Here is a 17,924-nt window from a genome sequence, read left to right as displayed (position 1 = left end):
GTATAGGACTGTGATAGGCCTAACCACGCTTTTGTTTAGAAGAATGCAGACTTTGGGACTTTGGATTAGGAAGGCAGTTGAGTGCTTTAAGCAGGGCATAGTGGACCATACTAGTAGGAAAATGGAAGACAGTGGTGCTGAGGGTGATTTGAATGGAAATGGCTGACTGTAATGCAGTCAAGTGCTCAAGAAATAATAAGTCTAAAGAAAAGCCTGGTAGTAAATGAAATAAAAGGAATATTGTTCTCAGGGCAAGGGCATACCTAGCAAGCCTTCAACTTGTGAAAGGGAATTAAATAAAAGTGAAAAAAGAATTAAAGAAAAGCTTAGGGCTGTATGGTGGTGGCACACAATTTAAATCCTAGCACTCGGGAGGTAGAGGCAGATGGATTTCTGAGTATCAGGCCAGCCTGGTCTACAGAAACAGTTCTGAGGCAGCCAAGCTTAGTGGGTGAAGGAAACTATAGAAAATAGAAATCTGGTAAAAATGTGTTTGAATGAGGCAACCATGTCCGAGGCCCAGAAAGCAGTAGACTTTGGCAGCTTTAACCACATTATTATGGCATTAGAGTGAACGATACAAGAAAAGTGTTACAGAATCTCCATCTGTGACCAAGGAAGGCCACTGAGGCCAGGCATGTCTTTTGGATACTGCTGTGAAGTGAGGCCTGGCTTGCATTGTAGGTCCCAAGATGTTGGAGATTCCAGAATCATGGGATGTTTGCTGAAAAAAGCTGCAGAGTGGGTGTGGAACCAGCACAAGAGAGAGAAATGTGTTGTGGTCAACAGTGATTAAAGTTGTTGGAGACCTGAAGAGTCCTCTGCCATCACACACAGAGATGCAGATTTTGAAGTTTGCCCTGTGGTTTTAGTCTTGCTTCGACACAATATTTCCTTATCATACTTCATTTCCTCCCCTTTGGAATGGTAGTGTATATCCTGTGCCATTGTTGCAAGTATGTGATCTGCTTTACTATTTTGATTTTATAGAGGATTACAGTTAATAGTTTGCCGCAAGTCACACACACACACACACAGAGAGAGAGACAGAGAGAGACAGAGACAGAGACAGAGAGGAGAGAGACACACACAAAGAGAGACACAGAGACAGAGATAGGGATAGACAGACAGACAGACAGACAGACAGACAGACACACACACACACACACACACACACACACACACACACACACACAGAGAGAGAGAGAGAGAGAGAGAGAGAGAGAGAGAGAGAGAGAGAGAGAGAGAGAGAGAGAGGCTAGAACGATAATAGGGTTTCAATACCAAAGCCCACCTCTAGTGATACACCTATTTCTAATCCTTCCCAAACAGTTCTACCATTTGGCAACTAATTATTGAAACATGAGACTATGAAGACATAGTGACCTATGAAGGACATAGTGACCTATCAAATTTCAACTCTGCCCTATGTCTGTGTCTGAGGGGGACCTCCTCCCCCTGTATATGCTCATACGGTATCAAGTCTCTCCTTGGTGACCTTCTTTCCTCTGAGTGCCACCAGGCATCTCCATCCAAGGGACATGTTCAAATATGGGGCACCAGAATTTGTGTGAAAGTTAGATCTCCTTCTCCACTCACCAGTGGAGAATGTCCTGTCCATCGGCTAGTCTGGGTAGGGGTTCGAGGGGAGTAGGGGGGAAGTGGGAGGAAGGGAGGAATGGGAGGATACGTGGGATGGGCTAACAACTGAGATGTAATATGAATAAATTAATTAAAAATAAATAAATAAATAAATAAATAAATAAATTTCAACTCTGTTGGCCTTCCAAAAGAATAAGAAGGTAGAATATTTTTCCTTTTTTTAATTAATTTATTCTTGTTACATCTCAATGGTTATCTCATCCCTTGTATCTTCCCATTCTTCCCTCCCTCCCATTTTCCCCTTATTCCCCTCCCCTATGACTGTTCCTGAGGGGGATTACCTCCCCCTGTATATGTTCATAGGTTATCAAGTCTCTTCTTGGTAACCTGCTGTCCTTCCTCTGAGTGCCACCAGGTCTCCCCCTCCAGGAGACATGGTCAAAGGTGAGGCACCAGAGTATGTGAGAAAGTAATATCCCATTCTCCACTCTACTGTGGAGAATGTTCTGACCATTGGCTAGCTCTGGGTAGGGGTTTAAAGTTTTACAGCCTGTATTGTCCTTGGCTGGTGCCTTAGTTTGAGCGGGACCCCTGGGCCCAAATCTGCCTATCATAATGTTCTACTTGTAGGCTTCTAGGACCCTCTGGATCCTTCTACTTTGCCATTCTCTCATTCTTCTCTCATCTAGAGTAGGAAGGTAGAATATTACTTGCAGGGAATTATGGTTTTGGATCCAGGGAGAAGATGATATAAGTCATAAAGAAACATTTTTTAATTTAATTTTTCTTATTATGTTTCTTTTAAAAACATATACATTTATATTATTACACACGAATAAAAAAAACTACATACAGCAGAAAGAACCATGAGACAATGAGGAGTTATATAAATGTTACATTCATAGTGATTTGGCTATTGTATTTGTCAAACTTGAAGAGAGCATCTTTCCTATCTTGTCGGGTCTAAATTTCTGAATCAATATCTGATCTTTATTAACTTAAAACATCTATCTTGATCTAAAAATATCCTAACCCCTATCCAACTAAGCTTAATTGTAAGACTAAACTATCTGGTCTTCAACCCTCTTAGAGACTTGAGAAGGAAGAAAACTTAAATACCTGAGTGAACTGGAAGTGCAGGTTAGCAGCTTCCAAAATGAAAAAAATGATTGAGACATTTTACTGCCTGAACCCAACACTCTCTATAACATTGGAGCATCCTCTTTGGCCTTCTAGCCCAATATCTCTGACAGACATATTTGCAAGACAGGAACTATTGAGGACTTGCTTACCTTGTCTTGGCAGAGTTCGGCTGTCGACTCTGCCTGCATCTAAGCTTGCCCATTTTTAAGCATAATTCTGTCTAGGGCAGAAATGAGGACATTTTGCCCAGTGGCTGGTTTGCCATGTTTGAAGCCAACTCTATAAGGATGTTATTCGATGTTGATCATCTTCTTTGAGGTAGGCTGGGTGTTGCCAGGAGTTAACTTGTCTTGTTAAAGAATCTTTAGAGTAATAAAAACATCTTTAAGTGCCATATTCTGTAGGTCTCTGAGGCTTTTGAAGACCTTATTTAACTATTTTACCTAATTTATCTATAGAATCATATCTATCTGTTAGACCTAGGATATATATTCTTATGATAAAATTAGACTAGTTTTTGACATGACCATGATTTGCATCAATATACAAAATTTTATACCAATGAATTAAAAATAACCTTATTTGTGAATAGCAATTAAGGCCTTGAGTTGAGGAGTTGATTCAATAATCTACCTTTTTGTTCTATTGTCCCTCAATATTTCTATATCTCTCTTTCTTTCTTCTCAGCTCCTATCTCCTTAACTATGAAAGATAGTAAAGGAAAAGAGCGATGTCCCTGAGTCCAGCCTAGGACTCTGGATAAGCTGAAGTCAGACGTTAGAGGAGGAGGGCTCCCCTTTCTAAGGACTAGGGGAGTGAGGGAGAAGGGATGAGGGAAGGGATGGGATTAGGAGATGATGGGGGAGGGGGCTGCACTCAGGATATAAAGAATTCAAACTACAGAACAAGCAGGTAATTTATATTGCTAATGCCAGTACGTGGGAATAGCTCTGAGAGTGGCTGAGATACGAATGTCTATGCATAGACAAGGCTTTATGTTGGCCACAGCTTCTCTGTGACTTATTATTAGAGGCCATTCATAGTATGGCATGAAGGAAGATTTGCAGATGGCTTACTTCTGCTCATGCAATGACCAGAGGACCAGACTTAATTGCTCTGTACATCCCACACATCTCATACAATTTTAATGTTAGAGCTGTATAATGCTTGTGAGAAATTATGTTTTCAGAAGAAAGGAACTGGACACTGATGCTGGATCAGATCTGACAGGATTCATTTCTCTTAGCATGCTGCATGCTGACATCCTGCATCCCCTGTGTTCCAGGCACAGGCACCTCAGTTGCTGTCACCCATAAGAATTGGACAGCTTCCAGGAAAGAGTTGTAGAAAGCTTCTGTTCCTAACTGATCCATCATTTCAGACTGTCCCACACAGGACTCCTATTAAGATTGAAATTGCGCAATGTTTAGAAACTGGACCACAAATGCTATCCCTGGCTTGCTTAACCATTTCCCCCAATTTTTTGGACCCCTTCAAGGTATTATTTGCCCTAAATCAGCCTGAAAAAATCTTAAGAGAATGATGTCTCATTTCCTCTAGGGGGGTGGGTTGGGTAGGTTTCTGTTTGCTCTCTAGGTCTACAGATGCTTATTTTCTTCGGGAGGTGGTTATAAGTTATTATTGGTCTTTTTTTGTATAAATAAAAATATTTTATTAACAATATACTTTAGTTCTGGCATGTTCTTTGCATTCTGTATTACTGAATGGAAAGAATACATTTTATTTATTAATTTATTAATTTATTTATTTATAATTAACAATTTATTTTATTTTATTTTATTATTAATTTATTCATATTATATCTCAGTTGTTAGCCCACCCCTTGTATCCTCCCATTCCTCCCTTCCTCCCGCTTCCAACCCCCCTCCCCTCCCCTATGTCTGTGACTGAGGGGGACCTCCTCCCCCTGTATATGCTCATAGGGTATCGAGTCTCTTCTTGGTGACCTATTATCCTTCCTCTGAGTGCCACCAGGCCTCCCCATCCAAGGGACCTGGTCCTTATTGGTCTTATACAGAAAGAAAACTAGATTGGACTCAGGGATGCCTCTCTTTTCCTTTATCTTTCTTTCATAGGTAAGAAAAGACTTTTGGGAACGACTAAAATTTTTTATACAAATATATGAAATTGTCAAAAGATATAGTTAAATCCATGAAAAATTGTAGAGGAAGAAGTTATATTGGCCCAGGATGCCTGTTACAGATCTTTGGTATATAAAGTATATACCTAAAATATTTGGACTAAGAAATTCAGTAAAGATATAGGGTAAAGATCAGTTTTCATGTATCAGTTATTTTACAGAATAAAATTGAAACCCCTTATAAAGAAATAAAAAATTGAATGTTCAATTATTATAGTATGTTCACATTTTATTGCATACATTTTGAAATTATCAAAATTATATATATATGTAAACATTAACATGCCATTCTTGCAAACACCCAAATTCTCAGCATCTGAGGGTCCATACGGAGCTGACTTTCCAATGCCCCACAACCTAAACATTGCTCCCATCTCCAGTTAAAGTACACATTTCCTCTCTGTGGAATCTTAGAATCCCAGCAGCTTTGTATCACTCATCCACAGCCTTTCAGGTCCTTGAGCTCAATCTACTTCCCTGGTCAGATGCCAAATTTCCAGCCATCAAGATCTATAACCTTCAATTCCACTAAAATCAGGGACAAGATAAGGCTGTCCACTCTCTCTGTATCTCCTCAATATAGTCCTTGAAGTCCTAACTAGAGCAATAAGACAACTAAAGGAGATCAAGGGGATACAAATTGGAAAGGAAGAAGTAAAAGTATCATGATTTGCAGATGATATGATAGTATACATAAGTGACCTGCAAAATTTTACCAGAGAACCCTTATGGCTGATAAACATCTTCATCAAAGTGGCTGGATACGAAATTAACTAAAAAAAAAAAAAACCAATAGCCCTCCTTTTTACAAAAGGCAAATGGGCTGAGAAAGAAATCAGAGAAACAACACTTTTCACAACACACACACACACACACCATAAAGTATTTTTGTATGACTCTAACCAAACAAATGAAAGACTTGTATGAAAAAACCTCAAGTCTATGAAGAAAAAATTGAAGTATTTATCAGAGGATGGAAAGGTCTCTCATGCTCATGGATAGGTAGGACTAACATAGTAAATAAAAATGGTCATCTTACTAAAAGCAACCTACAGATTAAATGCAATTACCATCAAAATACCAACATAATTATTTTAAAAAAATATTTATTATTTATTTATTATTATTTTATGTATATGACTACTCTTATTTGCATGTATACCTGTAGGCCAGAAGGAGGCATCAGATCACAATATAGATGGTTGTGAGCCACTATTTGGTTGCTGGGAATTGAACTCAGGACCCCTGGAAGAGCAGACAGTGCTCTAACCCGCTGAGCCATCTTTCCAACTCTTGGAAGAATAATTATCAACATCATATGGAAAAATAAACAAATAAAAATAACTGAATAGCTCAGACAACCATGTACCAAAAAAATCTTCTGGAGGTATCTCCGTCCCTGATCTCAAGCTGTACTATAAAGCAACATTAATAAAAACTGCATGGTACTGGCATAGAACAGACTGATGGAGCAATGGAATTGAAGTGAAGATATATATATATATATATATATATATATATATATATATATATATATCAATACTTGATTTTTGACAAAGAAGCCAAAACCATATAATAGAAAAAAGATAGCATCCTCAACAAATGGTGCTGGTCTAACTGGGTGTCTACACGTAGAAAATGCAAATAGATCCATACTTATTATCCTGCACAAAACTCCTGTCCAAGTGGATTAAAGACCTCAACATAAAACCAGACACATGAAATCTTTTAGGAAAAAGTGGGGGAAGAGCCTTGAACTCTTCCACAGGAGACAACTTCCTCAACAGAACACCAACAATTAATGAATGAGATTCACGAAACTGAAAAAGATTCTGTAAGGCAAAGGACACTGTCAACAGAACAACCTACAGACTGGAAAAAGATCTTCACCAACCCTACATCTAACAGAGGGCTAGTATCCAAAATATATAAAGAACTGAAGAACTGAAGAAATTAAACACAAACAAACCAAATAATCCAATTAAAAATGAAATACAGAGAATTAACAGAGAATTCTCAACAGAGGAGTATCAAATGTCCAGGAAACACTTAAAAGAAATGTTCAGCATCCTTAGTCACCAGGGAAGTGCAAATCAAGACAACCTTGAGATTCTATCTTACCCCTGTCAGAATGGCTAAGATAAAAAAGTCAAGTGACAGCACATGCTGGCAAGGATGTGGAGATAGGCAGAACACTCCTCAATTGCTGGTGGGAGTTCAAACTTGTACAACCACTTTGGAAATCAATCTGGCACTTTCTCAGAAAAATGGGCATAGTGCTATCTCAAGACTCAGCTATACTACACTTGCACATATACCTGAAAGATGTTCCACTATACAACATGGACATTTGTACAACTATGTTTATAGCTGCTTTATTCCTAATAGCCAAAATCTGGATACAACCTAGATGTCCCTCAACTGAAGAATGGATAAAAAATTGTGTTATATTTACACAATGGAATATTACTCAGCTATGAAAAATAAGGAAACTATAAAATTTGCAGGCAAACGGATAGAACTAGGAAAGATAATTTGGAATGAGATAACCCAGACTGAGAAAAACACGCATGATATATACACACTTATAACCGGTTATTAGCCAAATAGTACATGATAACCACTCTACATTCTTATAGACCTGAAGAAGCTAAATAACAAAGAGGACCTAAGGGAGGAGGCTTAATACATATTCAGAGGGTTAAATAGAATGGACACTGGATGCCACTGAAGAGAGGTAACAGGCTGGGATCCTACCATTAATGTCCTCTGAAAAACTCCAACCAGCAGGGCATTGATGAAGAAGCTGAGGCTCACACCCAAACTTTGGGTAGAGCTTAGGGAGTCTTGTGGGAGAGTTGGGGGAATAGAAGGACCAGGAGGGAATAAGAGCTTCAAAAGTAGACCAGCAGAGCCAACAAATCTGGGCCCAGGGAGGCCTGCAGAGACTGATGCACCAACCAAGGACCATGGAGAGGCCTTAGAGCCCCTGCTCAGATGTAGTCAATAGGCAGCTCTGTCTCCATGTGGGTCTCCTAATATGGGGACAGGCTATGTCTCTGAAATTGACTTTGTTGTCTGTTGATTGATCATTTCCCCCTAGTGGGAAGAGCCTTGCCAGGTCACAGAGGAAGAAGATGCAGGCAGTCCTGGTGATAGGCTGAGGTCAGATGATAGGGGAGGAGGTTTCTTCCTTTCTGAGTAACAGGGGAAGGTGTAGGGGTCAAGAGGAAGGGAAAGAGGGAACAGGAGCTGATGAGGGAGTAGGCTACAATAGGGATGTAAAATGAATTAAAAAACTCCAAAAACAAAAAAAGAAAAAAAAACAGTAAAAGAAAAAGAACAACATAGATGAAATTCAGACAAAAGATTCAAAAGAACAATTATAAGTATTTTCAAAGAATTCGCAGAAAAAATAAACACTTTAGCAAATTCTAACAAATTTTATTGCATCTGTCTCTGCCTCTGTCTCTGTCCTCTCTCTCTCTCTCTCTCTCTCTCTCTCTCTCTCTCTCTCTCTCTCTCTCTCTCTCTCTCTCTGTGTGTGTGTGTGTGTGTGTGAGATGGCATGAATGTGGAGATCAGAGGACAACTTGGGCGAGTCTGCCATTTTATTCCTATATAGATGCTGGGGATTGAACTCAGGTTGTTGAGCCATCCTAAATTTAAAGTCAATAAGAAATCTTAAACAAAACAAAACACCTGTACTACAACTGGCTAAGTTGAAAATATTGAAAATCTTTTACTCAAAAGAAAAACAAACCCCAAAAACAGTGACTATGGAAATGGCTGCTGTCAACACACATGAAACAAAGTGGTGGTGCTTCTGGAACCAGAAGTAATATAGCAAGCATTTTTCAGTATATAAATATGATATTAAAATCCGCAGAATTTGTCTCAAGAGCTGCAGTGTTTACTTAGTCTTTTGGTAGTGATACATTAGGGACAAGAACCTACTCTAAAGATTCTTACCAGAGCCCCCTTCACATCTTTGTTCCTCAGGCTATAGATGAATGGGTTGAGCATGGGGGTGACCACAGTGTACATCACTGAGGCTACAGTGCTTCCTTGAGAAGAATGGGTCCCAGCAGAACTCAAGTAAACGCCCAGTGTTGTACCATAAAACAAGAGGACCACACAGAGGTGAGACCCACAGGTGGAAAAGGCTTTATACTTGCTGACTACAGAAGACATCTTCAATAAGGAGGAAACAATCTGAGTGTAAGAGAACAGGATGCCAATGACAGGAAACACACCAAACAATGTAGTAGACACATACAATGCGATATTGTTGATGAGAATATCAGAGCTTGTTACTTTGAGAAGCTGAGGTAAGTCGCAGAAGAAATGAGGGATTTCAGTGCCCATAGAGAAGGTTAGTTGCTTCAATAGTAGACTATGGAGAAGAGAGACTGATAAAGTGATGATCCAGCACATTAGAACAAGGAGGCCACAGAAGTGAGGATTCATAATGACCGTGTAGTTTAAGGGATGACAGATGGCTACAAAGCGGTCAAAGGCCATAACAACCAGTAGGAAATTATCCATTCCTGCAAAAACCATAAAAAAATAGGCTTGAGTGAGACATTGTATGTAGGAGATATTTTTGCTCTTTGTGTGGATGTTCACCAGCATCTTTGGGACTATAGTAGAAGTAAAACAAATGTCCACAAATGAGAGGTTGGAGAGGAAAAAATACATGGGAGTGTGGAGGTGAGAATCAGAGATGACAGCCAAGATGATGAGCAGGTTCCCAAGCACAGTGACCAGATACATAAGTAAGAACATCCCGAAGAGAATAGGCTGCAATTTAGGATCATCTGAGAGGCCCAGTACGAGGAACTGTGATACTTCTGTGTGGTTTTCTTTTCCCATTCCTGAGGCTTTTCTCCTTGGAAAAATAATAAAATGTTCAGAAATCATGAACACTGACATCAGTCCCACATTACTTCACACTCTCATGGCTGGACGGATGTTATTGATTTTCATGATCCTTCTCATTATCTTAATGTCCTAAGCCAAGAGTTATCTCATTTCACTTAAATGCTTGTAATATTTCAAAAATTTTATCTTATCTGGAAGAAATCTTTTTTACTTTATATTCACTCAATTATTTAAATTCCCAATTAATTTGTTGATATGAACTAGCTATAAAATGGTCATAAGACAATTCAATGTTCCTTTACAACCATATCATTTCCTTGTTCTTGACGTTTTGTAGTAAATAGAATATGTATTTGTAATCCAATCCATGCTTATTTTCTGAGTTTATACTTATTGATATAACAATTAACTAACAAAAAACTGAATAGAATAAACTATATTCATATCAAATTTTAGAATAATAACCTGATGAAAAGTTAATAGCAGTTTTAGTAATATAAGTCCACCTAACATAAAGATGTTAGGCAATATAATTTGCTATAGTAATATGTGATAACTGTAATTCCAAGAAAAATGTGGTTGAAAAAAGGAAACAGTTATTTTTGTTGTTACATTCTAAAGATGAGGGATTTCAGAAAACAAACCAACCAAGGCCAATATCCTAATGATTGATTTTAAACCATAGTCTACAAAATATCACAATAGTAGTAAATATGTCATGAATCCATTAATATGTTAATTTAGTCTTGTCCAATTATAATCATATTTTTCTGAAAATTTAAAATTTATTCTAAAATAAAAGGATGGAATTAGTTATATAAAAAGGGACCTTTACCGAATGGTCAGCCTCATAAATAACTCTAAGTAAACATTCACTGGAATACAAAAGTGAAACATAATTACAACTGAAAGTAACAAATGATATTATGATTCAAATGATTTAGTAAAAATCTTAGGTAACATGATAGAAAAATCAAGTATGACAAAAGTAACAATACCTGGTACATAACAGATTTTTGCTGAGCTGTTAATCATAATAGATAATTTACTAATAGTAAATAATTGCATGTAGAATGTCTAGAAGGAGAGTACATTTGAAAGAAAAGCTTGAAAGAGAATTGGTGACTGTAAGAGATTACTTATCTTAAAATGGAAAATGGCAAAATATTTACTTTTAAATTATTTATTTTAACTTTTGAGATTATAATATAATTACATCATTTCCCCATCACTTAACGTCCTTGAAACCCTCTTATATAATCCTTGTTCTTCTTCATTAATTGTTGTTAACTCACACCCCACACTTCTAAACATATAGATATAATCTAGTCAGTCTATATAACGTTACTTGTGTGTATTTGTTTCCAGTGATGACAATTCAGTCTAATTGGAGTGTTCATCCTCCAGGAAGACTATTTCTCCTGCTTTTAGAATTCCTTAGTGTCATGTAGCTTTTTTACATACATTATTTTTTGTCATATTCTTTCCTGTTTTACAACTCCTCCAAGATCGTGTCCACTTTCCTACCTGCCAAATTTCATGCTTATTCTCCTTCTTTCTCTCTTGAAATCTCTACCAAACAAACAAAACTTTGGGATGTCCAATGACAAATCAAAATAGACAAACTGAAACAGAAAATCAGTAAGACCAAAACAAACAAACAAGCATAAAACTCCCAAACACAACAAAAAGTACACACACACACACACACACACACACACACACACACACACACACATGCACACATACAGAGAGTTGTGTTTGTCAACAACTCAACAACTTTTGGGCAAAAATTACTATTCTTGATGTGAGGCTCCAAATTCCAAAGAGTGAGAGAAAGAAATGAGTAAGAACAGAAAAAAAAAATCACATCTGTAAAAACTAATGTTACCTCAAAACACAGAGTTGACCTTCAGAGACAATGTGATTCTAACACATTCTCATTGTTATTTTTCTATAGACAAAGAAAATTTTTTTCTTTTACTTCCTCTTCCTCCTTCTCCTCCTCCTCTTGCTGCTGTTAACTTACCTTTAAATTCACCGACTTGACCAGAATTACAGATTCTTTCAGGCATTCATCACTGAGGCTTTCTATTTCCATAACCTGTTCTCAGGAAGTCAACATATATTATCATGGAGACTAGAATAATATAATTCCATGTGAGGAACATTGGTAGAAGTTTCTATCATTGAAATTACTTAACTACCAGAGCTCCTCATTAAATAAATTGTTCTAGTGCCTTTCCAGGTCCCAACACTCTTCACTCCCCCAAGGGAAAAAAAGATTGCAAAAAGGAAAAAATTTGATCAATTATGTATCCATGAGAACATTAACAGGAAGAGATAGGCTTCTTTCCTCTAAGGGCAGCTTGTTTAAAAAGACTTCTAAGGAAGGATTAACTTTTGTGATTATCTCTTTTTGACATCTGTCTGGAATTTTGGAGAGTGAGTGGATATTTGTTATCCACGACATTGTTTCAGAAAAGAAGTCTTTATTTTTCCTTGTAATTATATATTAATATAATTCAAATAAAATAATAAGTGTTTAATGTGCAGATTATGTTAAGAAATACTACATAATATGATTGATTATAGATAAAAAGTAGACAGTGAAGTTGGCAGGTGAGCAGCGGTGACGGCAGGGACAGATCAATTAAAAGAGGAATGAGCTGTAATCCCTGAAGATAACAGGGCAGCCTTTTCATTCAGTGTAGAGTGTGCTTAGTTACAGAAGTTCAGGTGGAGCCAGGCTCTCCTTACTGGTGGGGAGATTTAGACAAGGCTTCAATTTGTCAGCACAGAGCAACTCACCACCATTTTCAGTGAAGATACTTGCCTCGTTTTTGGTGTTCTTGGCAAAAATTAAATCTGTTGCATCATTGTAACTCATATTTGGGTGTAGTTTTAGGATATGTTAATGGCATAAACTTGCCATATGTTTTGCTTTTAAAAAACAAACCCACCAAACTTAACCATTACAGTAAACCTTGATCATCTTGAATTGAGAAATTAGCCTCATTTTAATACAAATATTCGAAGTGCTCAAGAATACAAGATTTTCCTCAGAAGTGTGCTTTTGATTAATTTTTTTATCATTAGAAACAAAGTTTTATAGCATTTTCGATTATATCATAAGGTATAACTAAAACCAAACAAAGTTGTATAACTCTATTCAGAAAATTCACCCTTGGAAACTAAAGATTTCTAGGTGAGTCATAAGTATTTGTATACCTTTGTCAAATTAACACTTGAGCACAACATGCCAATTGCAGACATAATTATTTAAAACACCAGTGCAGCCATGAAAAACCTACAGGCTGGTTTCTCCTTGTCCAGGGTTCAAATAAAAAAACTGATGGCAGTCCTCCTGTGAAAAAGATGATGACAGACATTCATACCAACGGCAAGACGCTGGCCAAGGTGAAGGCGGAGCTCTTGGATGACTATGGTGATGGGGCAGTGGAGACCGATGACGAGCATGCTAAGCGAAACTGTACTTCTGTCCCTGAAACTCCCAATTTAAACCCGGGTCTGAAACACACGCTGGCACAATTCCGTTTAAGTAGTCAGACCTCCTTGGCGTTTTCTGCTTGATAGTCCCAAGAAAGCATGTCACCAACTGTGTTCCTGCCTCTTCCGTCTCCTCACGTTCTCTCCGGTCCTCCTCTCGTTCCTTCAGATAGCTCCGCCGAGCTCACTCAGACTGTTATGGAAGGGGAGTCTATTTCTTGTTTTTAAGTTGGAGGAGAAAAGAGACTCTGTTTGCCACAAGTCTTAAATTCTGTTCTCTGAGAATTTTCACTCCAGCAAATAAACAGTGTGTGATGAGCTGTACATATAGGTGTGCTTTAGATCAGCTTCATATCTTAAAGGTCCTAGGAATACTTCCACTCAACGCCCTGTCTTGTGGGCTGATCACATTGACTAATGCACAAAGACTCTGCAATGCTTTACTGAGGCTGTGAACTTTTCCTCAAAATGGTAGCATACTTCCTGCTAAAAGCTCCTGGGTGCACTTAAAGGAAATTGGCAGTGCGTTTGAAGTGGAACACGAATACCTGGGTCCCTTTGCTCCCCAGTTTTATGTCCATCCCGATACCCCCTGTATCCGGTGTCTGGAATGCTGTGGAAAGTTTGCACCTCAGACATTTGTCATGTATTCTCACAGATCACCTGACAAGGGAACTTGCCACTGGTGGCACTGTTACCTTCATGTGAACCAAAAATACCTAGGCACACTCGAAGAAAAGAAACTGAACATAATATTAGAAGAAATGAAGGAGAATTTTGGCATGAGAAATGGAAAGAGAACCCAATCAAAGACAGAGCTGCCATCAGGAATGGAATCGCCATCGTGGTATCCCATTATAAAACAGGAAGGTGGCCAGTTTCTCAGCCGCATTCGAATTTTTAAATAATAACACATTTTTATTGAAAAATAAAATAATTCATATTACATCTCATTTTCTATCCCATCCCATGCATCCTCCCATTCCTCCCTTCCTCCCACTTTCACCCCAATCCCCCTTCCCTATGACTGTGACTGAGGGGGACCTCCTCCCCCTGAATATGGTGCTAGGGTATCAAGTCTTGGTAGACCGCTATCCTTCCTCCGAGTGCCATTGGGCCTCCCCAACAAAGGGACATGGCCTAATATGGGGCACCAGAGATCCTGTGAGAGTCAGTCCCAGTCTCCACTTTTGTGTGGAGAATGTTCTGTCCCTTGGCTAGATCTGGGTAGGGGTTTGATTATGACTGCACGTTTTGTTCTTAGTTGGTGCCTTAGATCAAGCATAACCCCTGGGCTCAGATCCACCCATCATTTGAGTCTTTCTGCTTCTGGGTTAGCTCACTCATTATGATCACTTCTAGTTCAATCCATTTGTTCACAAATTTTGGGAATTCCTTGTTTTTAATAGCTGAGTAGTATTCCATAGTGTATATGTACCACAGTTTCTTTATCCATTCTTCTACTGAGGGACACTTAGTCAGCCGCATTCGTTTTTACACCCCAGCTATTACTTGTAGATGTGTGATAAAGTGGCTGCGCCAAATGTGTCACTCCCATCTGCTGTACCCCAGGCTAAAGATGTCATCAAAACAGAGATAAACCCATCTATGTCAAATAATTCCACAAGTAAAAAAGAAATCTGAGCCTGAAAGAGCCCCGAAGGGAGACCCTCACTCAAGCCTCAGGATGGCGCGCACCCAAAGACACAGGAATGACCGTCTTGCTGTAAACGCAAGAGGTAGTTTATTGGCGGAGCTCTGGGTCGACACGTATCTTATGCAGGAGACAGAGGAGTCGACCCAGAAGCCCAGGGGCTTGGGGTTTATATGGGCAAGGGTCGGAGGGGGATGGGGTGTTTTGGCGCAGCCACACATGATTGGTTGTTTCAAACATTTGAACATTAGCATATTGCGTAGGCAGATCCGGAGTAAGGTCAAACTTAGTCACACGGGAACAGTCCTTGGTTCCTGTTTTTCTCAGAACCCGAGGGTAGATGTTCATCTAAGCTAACAACACATCTGGTTAAACTCAAACCTGGAACATTGTGTGTGGGCCTCAAGGGGGATTAAACAAACACCATAAGATTGGATGAGGGGTCTTGGCTCATTTAGAGAGCTAATTAAAAATTCTCTCTCTCAAGCCTACTGTTAGCAACTTAGTAAGAGACACGAGCAAGCGCGATGCTGAAGCTTCCTCTCCATTTCTGGTCAGAGATGTGACTTGTGAAGATGACAAGGGAAAAATTATGGAAGATGTGATGAGAACTTGTGTCAAACAGCAGGAGAAGCCGAATTCGACCCTGCAAAAGCAGCAGCAGCTTCAGGTGGAAGCGGAGATGCTGAGCAGCTCAAAGGCAATGAAGGAGCTCACTGAAGAGCAACAGAATCCGCAGAAAGAGCTTGAGTCTTTGCAGAGTGAGCTCGCTCAGAGGATGGAGGAGTTTTATATTGAGCAGAGAGACTTAGAGAAAAAGTTGGAGCAGGTGATGAAACAGCAGTGTGCCTGTGACTCAAACAGAGAAAGACAAAGACACTGAGTATGCGCCACAGTTGGCAGAGGCTAGACCATGCGGAGGCAGACAGGCAAGAACTCCCAAGATGAACTCAGGCAGGAGCACAATGCCAGACAAAAGCTAGAGATGATGATAAAGGAGCTGACGCTGCAGATTGTGACGTCATCACAGACCGCCAAGGACTAGGGGCTGAGGGAGAGGCTGCCTGGATTTGGTTAACAGGGCTTGGTTTGTCACTTGCTTTAAAAATTGAATTCTAATATCTTATCTGAATGAAGATAACTAGGCATTCTGTTCATTCATAAGGCAGCAAAAATGAAGGTTATACATTAGTACATAAAATTTTTCATTTTCCAAATGAATGAAAATGTATGCTGCTTTGTATTTTTTTTCTAGTTGGCTTGGTAATGATTACCTATGTAGTTCCACCTTTAGACAGTCTACCTGTGTTTCTGAGACAAGCCAAACAGTTACATGCTTTCAAAATCTGTATTATGTAGTAGAAAATAGCCATGCTAATTTTGTTATGCACATTTCAGGCTTGGCTTTAGATAGAGAGGTAATGTTTGACGCAGACCTCCTCGCTCTGAATCTTCCTTCTCGGCATTACAGCGGCTCCGCATTCTTAGACACCAAATCCGTTTTTCCTTTGTTCGGGCTGTGGAATGAATTTCTTCTGGTTTCCTCCAAGAGGGATCTTACTGATCAGATGATAGTACCAGCACCCCAGCATACAGTGGGGGGGCACACTTTGCTGTGCCCTGATGCTGCACACAAGAAGCCATTTGTCATTTGTCTTTTTTAAGAGTGGCTATATCTAAATATGTGTGTATGACTTTGGAAAATTGAAACGATTTCTGAAATTGTATTGTCAATAGTGGTGTGAAAATACGTTCACAAGGAAAATGGATTCCACTGATGTGCATTGGTTCCTATGTAACTCCTAATCCTCGTGTACAGTTTTTATATGTAGTCTTATAAAGGTCTTATTAAAACTTATATAATGTATTTTTTCTTTTAAATTATAAAATATTAAATATCTTGAAGGTTATTTTGGACTTTTATATGTCTAAGTGTTATCTTAAAACTTGCACGAATGGACCATTATGACTAATCTTAAAATCAGGAATTTACAGTCAACTAATAATATCTGATAGGTTAATAATCCACAATTGAAGTATCTGCTACAAGCAGGAATTTTAGATAACAAATGAATTTCATGATTTGGGAAGGGCAGCCTCTGCAATTTGCTTTGTTTTCATTTTTTGCACATAAAGTCTGATATTTTTACCAGCAAATTTCACATTAGTTGATGGTTGGTTTGAAATTTACTAGGGAAAATTTTCAGTGAGCCTTGTAATTTTTTTTCTTTTTGTTTTGTTTTGCCTCAGTTTTCAGGGATCCTCTTGCAAGCTCTGCCTCCCATGTGCTAGGTTGACAGGTGTGAGCCCGACCACAGCTGGCCTCTGTCTCCCATGTGCTAGGTTGACAGGTGTGAGTCTGACCACAGCTGGCCTCTGTCTCCCATGTGCTAGGTTGACAGGTATGAGCCCGACCACAGCTGGCCTCTGTCTCCCATGTGCTGGGCTGACAGGTGTGAGCCCGACCACAGCTGGCCTCTGTCTCCCATGTGCTAGGTTGACAGGTGTGAGTCTGACCACAGCTGGCCCTGGTTCTTAGGGAGGTTCCTGAAAGCTTCGTGGGCATCGTCATCTCAGTTTCCTGTTCCCAGTGCTGTCTCATGGCTCTGTGTGCAGTGACCTGAGATCTGTGCTTAGGAGTAACCTAGAGTTAAGGCTGTCACTGTACCAGTGGTGTGGGACATCACAGGCCTGGGTTATCACTTATGGTCATACTTACTTTCATGATACTCAAGTCTAAAAGCAACGTTTCCACTTTCCAAAGGGGAGTTTGTTTTCTAAATATATTGTGATCTCAATGTGGATTTGCTCTACTATTTAGCTCCATAATTTGATGTTTTGCCTTCTGTAACCTCCTTCAAATGCTAATAGCACAGGGACCATATATGCCCTTTCTTTCTTTCCTTCCTTCCTTCTTTCTTTCTTTCCTTTCCTTTCCTTTCCTTTTTTGATTTTTTTTTGGAGACATGG

The 17,924-nt window shown here is 39.1% G+C and overlaps 2 protein-coding genes and 1 pseudogene across 3 annotated transcripts in view; 1 reads left to right on the top strand and 2 right to left on the bottom strand.

The window, feature by feature from the left end:
• Nucleotides 1–17,924, bottom strand: part of LOC311597496 (olfactory receptor 7D4-like) — a gene marked incomplete at both ends in the record, with an annotated part of 336,911 nt that overhangs the window by 43,719 nt on the left and 275,268 nt on the right. The window lies entirely within an intron of this gene.
• LOC311598226 (olfactory receptor 7D4-like) lies at nt 8,846–9,781 on the bottom strand (the record flags this gene model as incomplete). Its single annotated transcript, XM_084783241.1, has 1 exon — nt 8,846–9,781. The coding sequence occupies one exon, from the start codon at nt 9,779–9,781 to the stop codon at nt 8,846–8,848; it is 936 nt and encodes a 311-aa protein (XP_084639367.1).
• Nucleotides 13,092–15,999, top strand: LOC311597500 (ski-like protein; annotated as a pseudogene). The gene is made up of 3 exons: nt 13,092–14,170; nt 14,769–14,927; nt 15,434–15,999. The product of its transcript is annotated as a ski-like protein (transcript).

Source organism: Acomys minous (genome assembly GCF_964271855.1).
Source record: "Acomys minous genome assembly, chromosome: 5".
Lineage (NCBI taxonomy): Eukaryota > Metazoa > Chordata > Mammalia > Rodentia > Muridae > Acomys > Acomys minous.
This window is presented reverse-complemented; position numbering and strand designations above follow the sequence as displayed.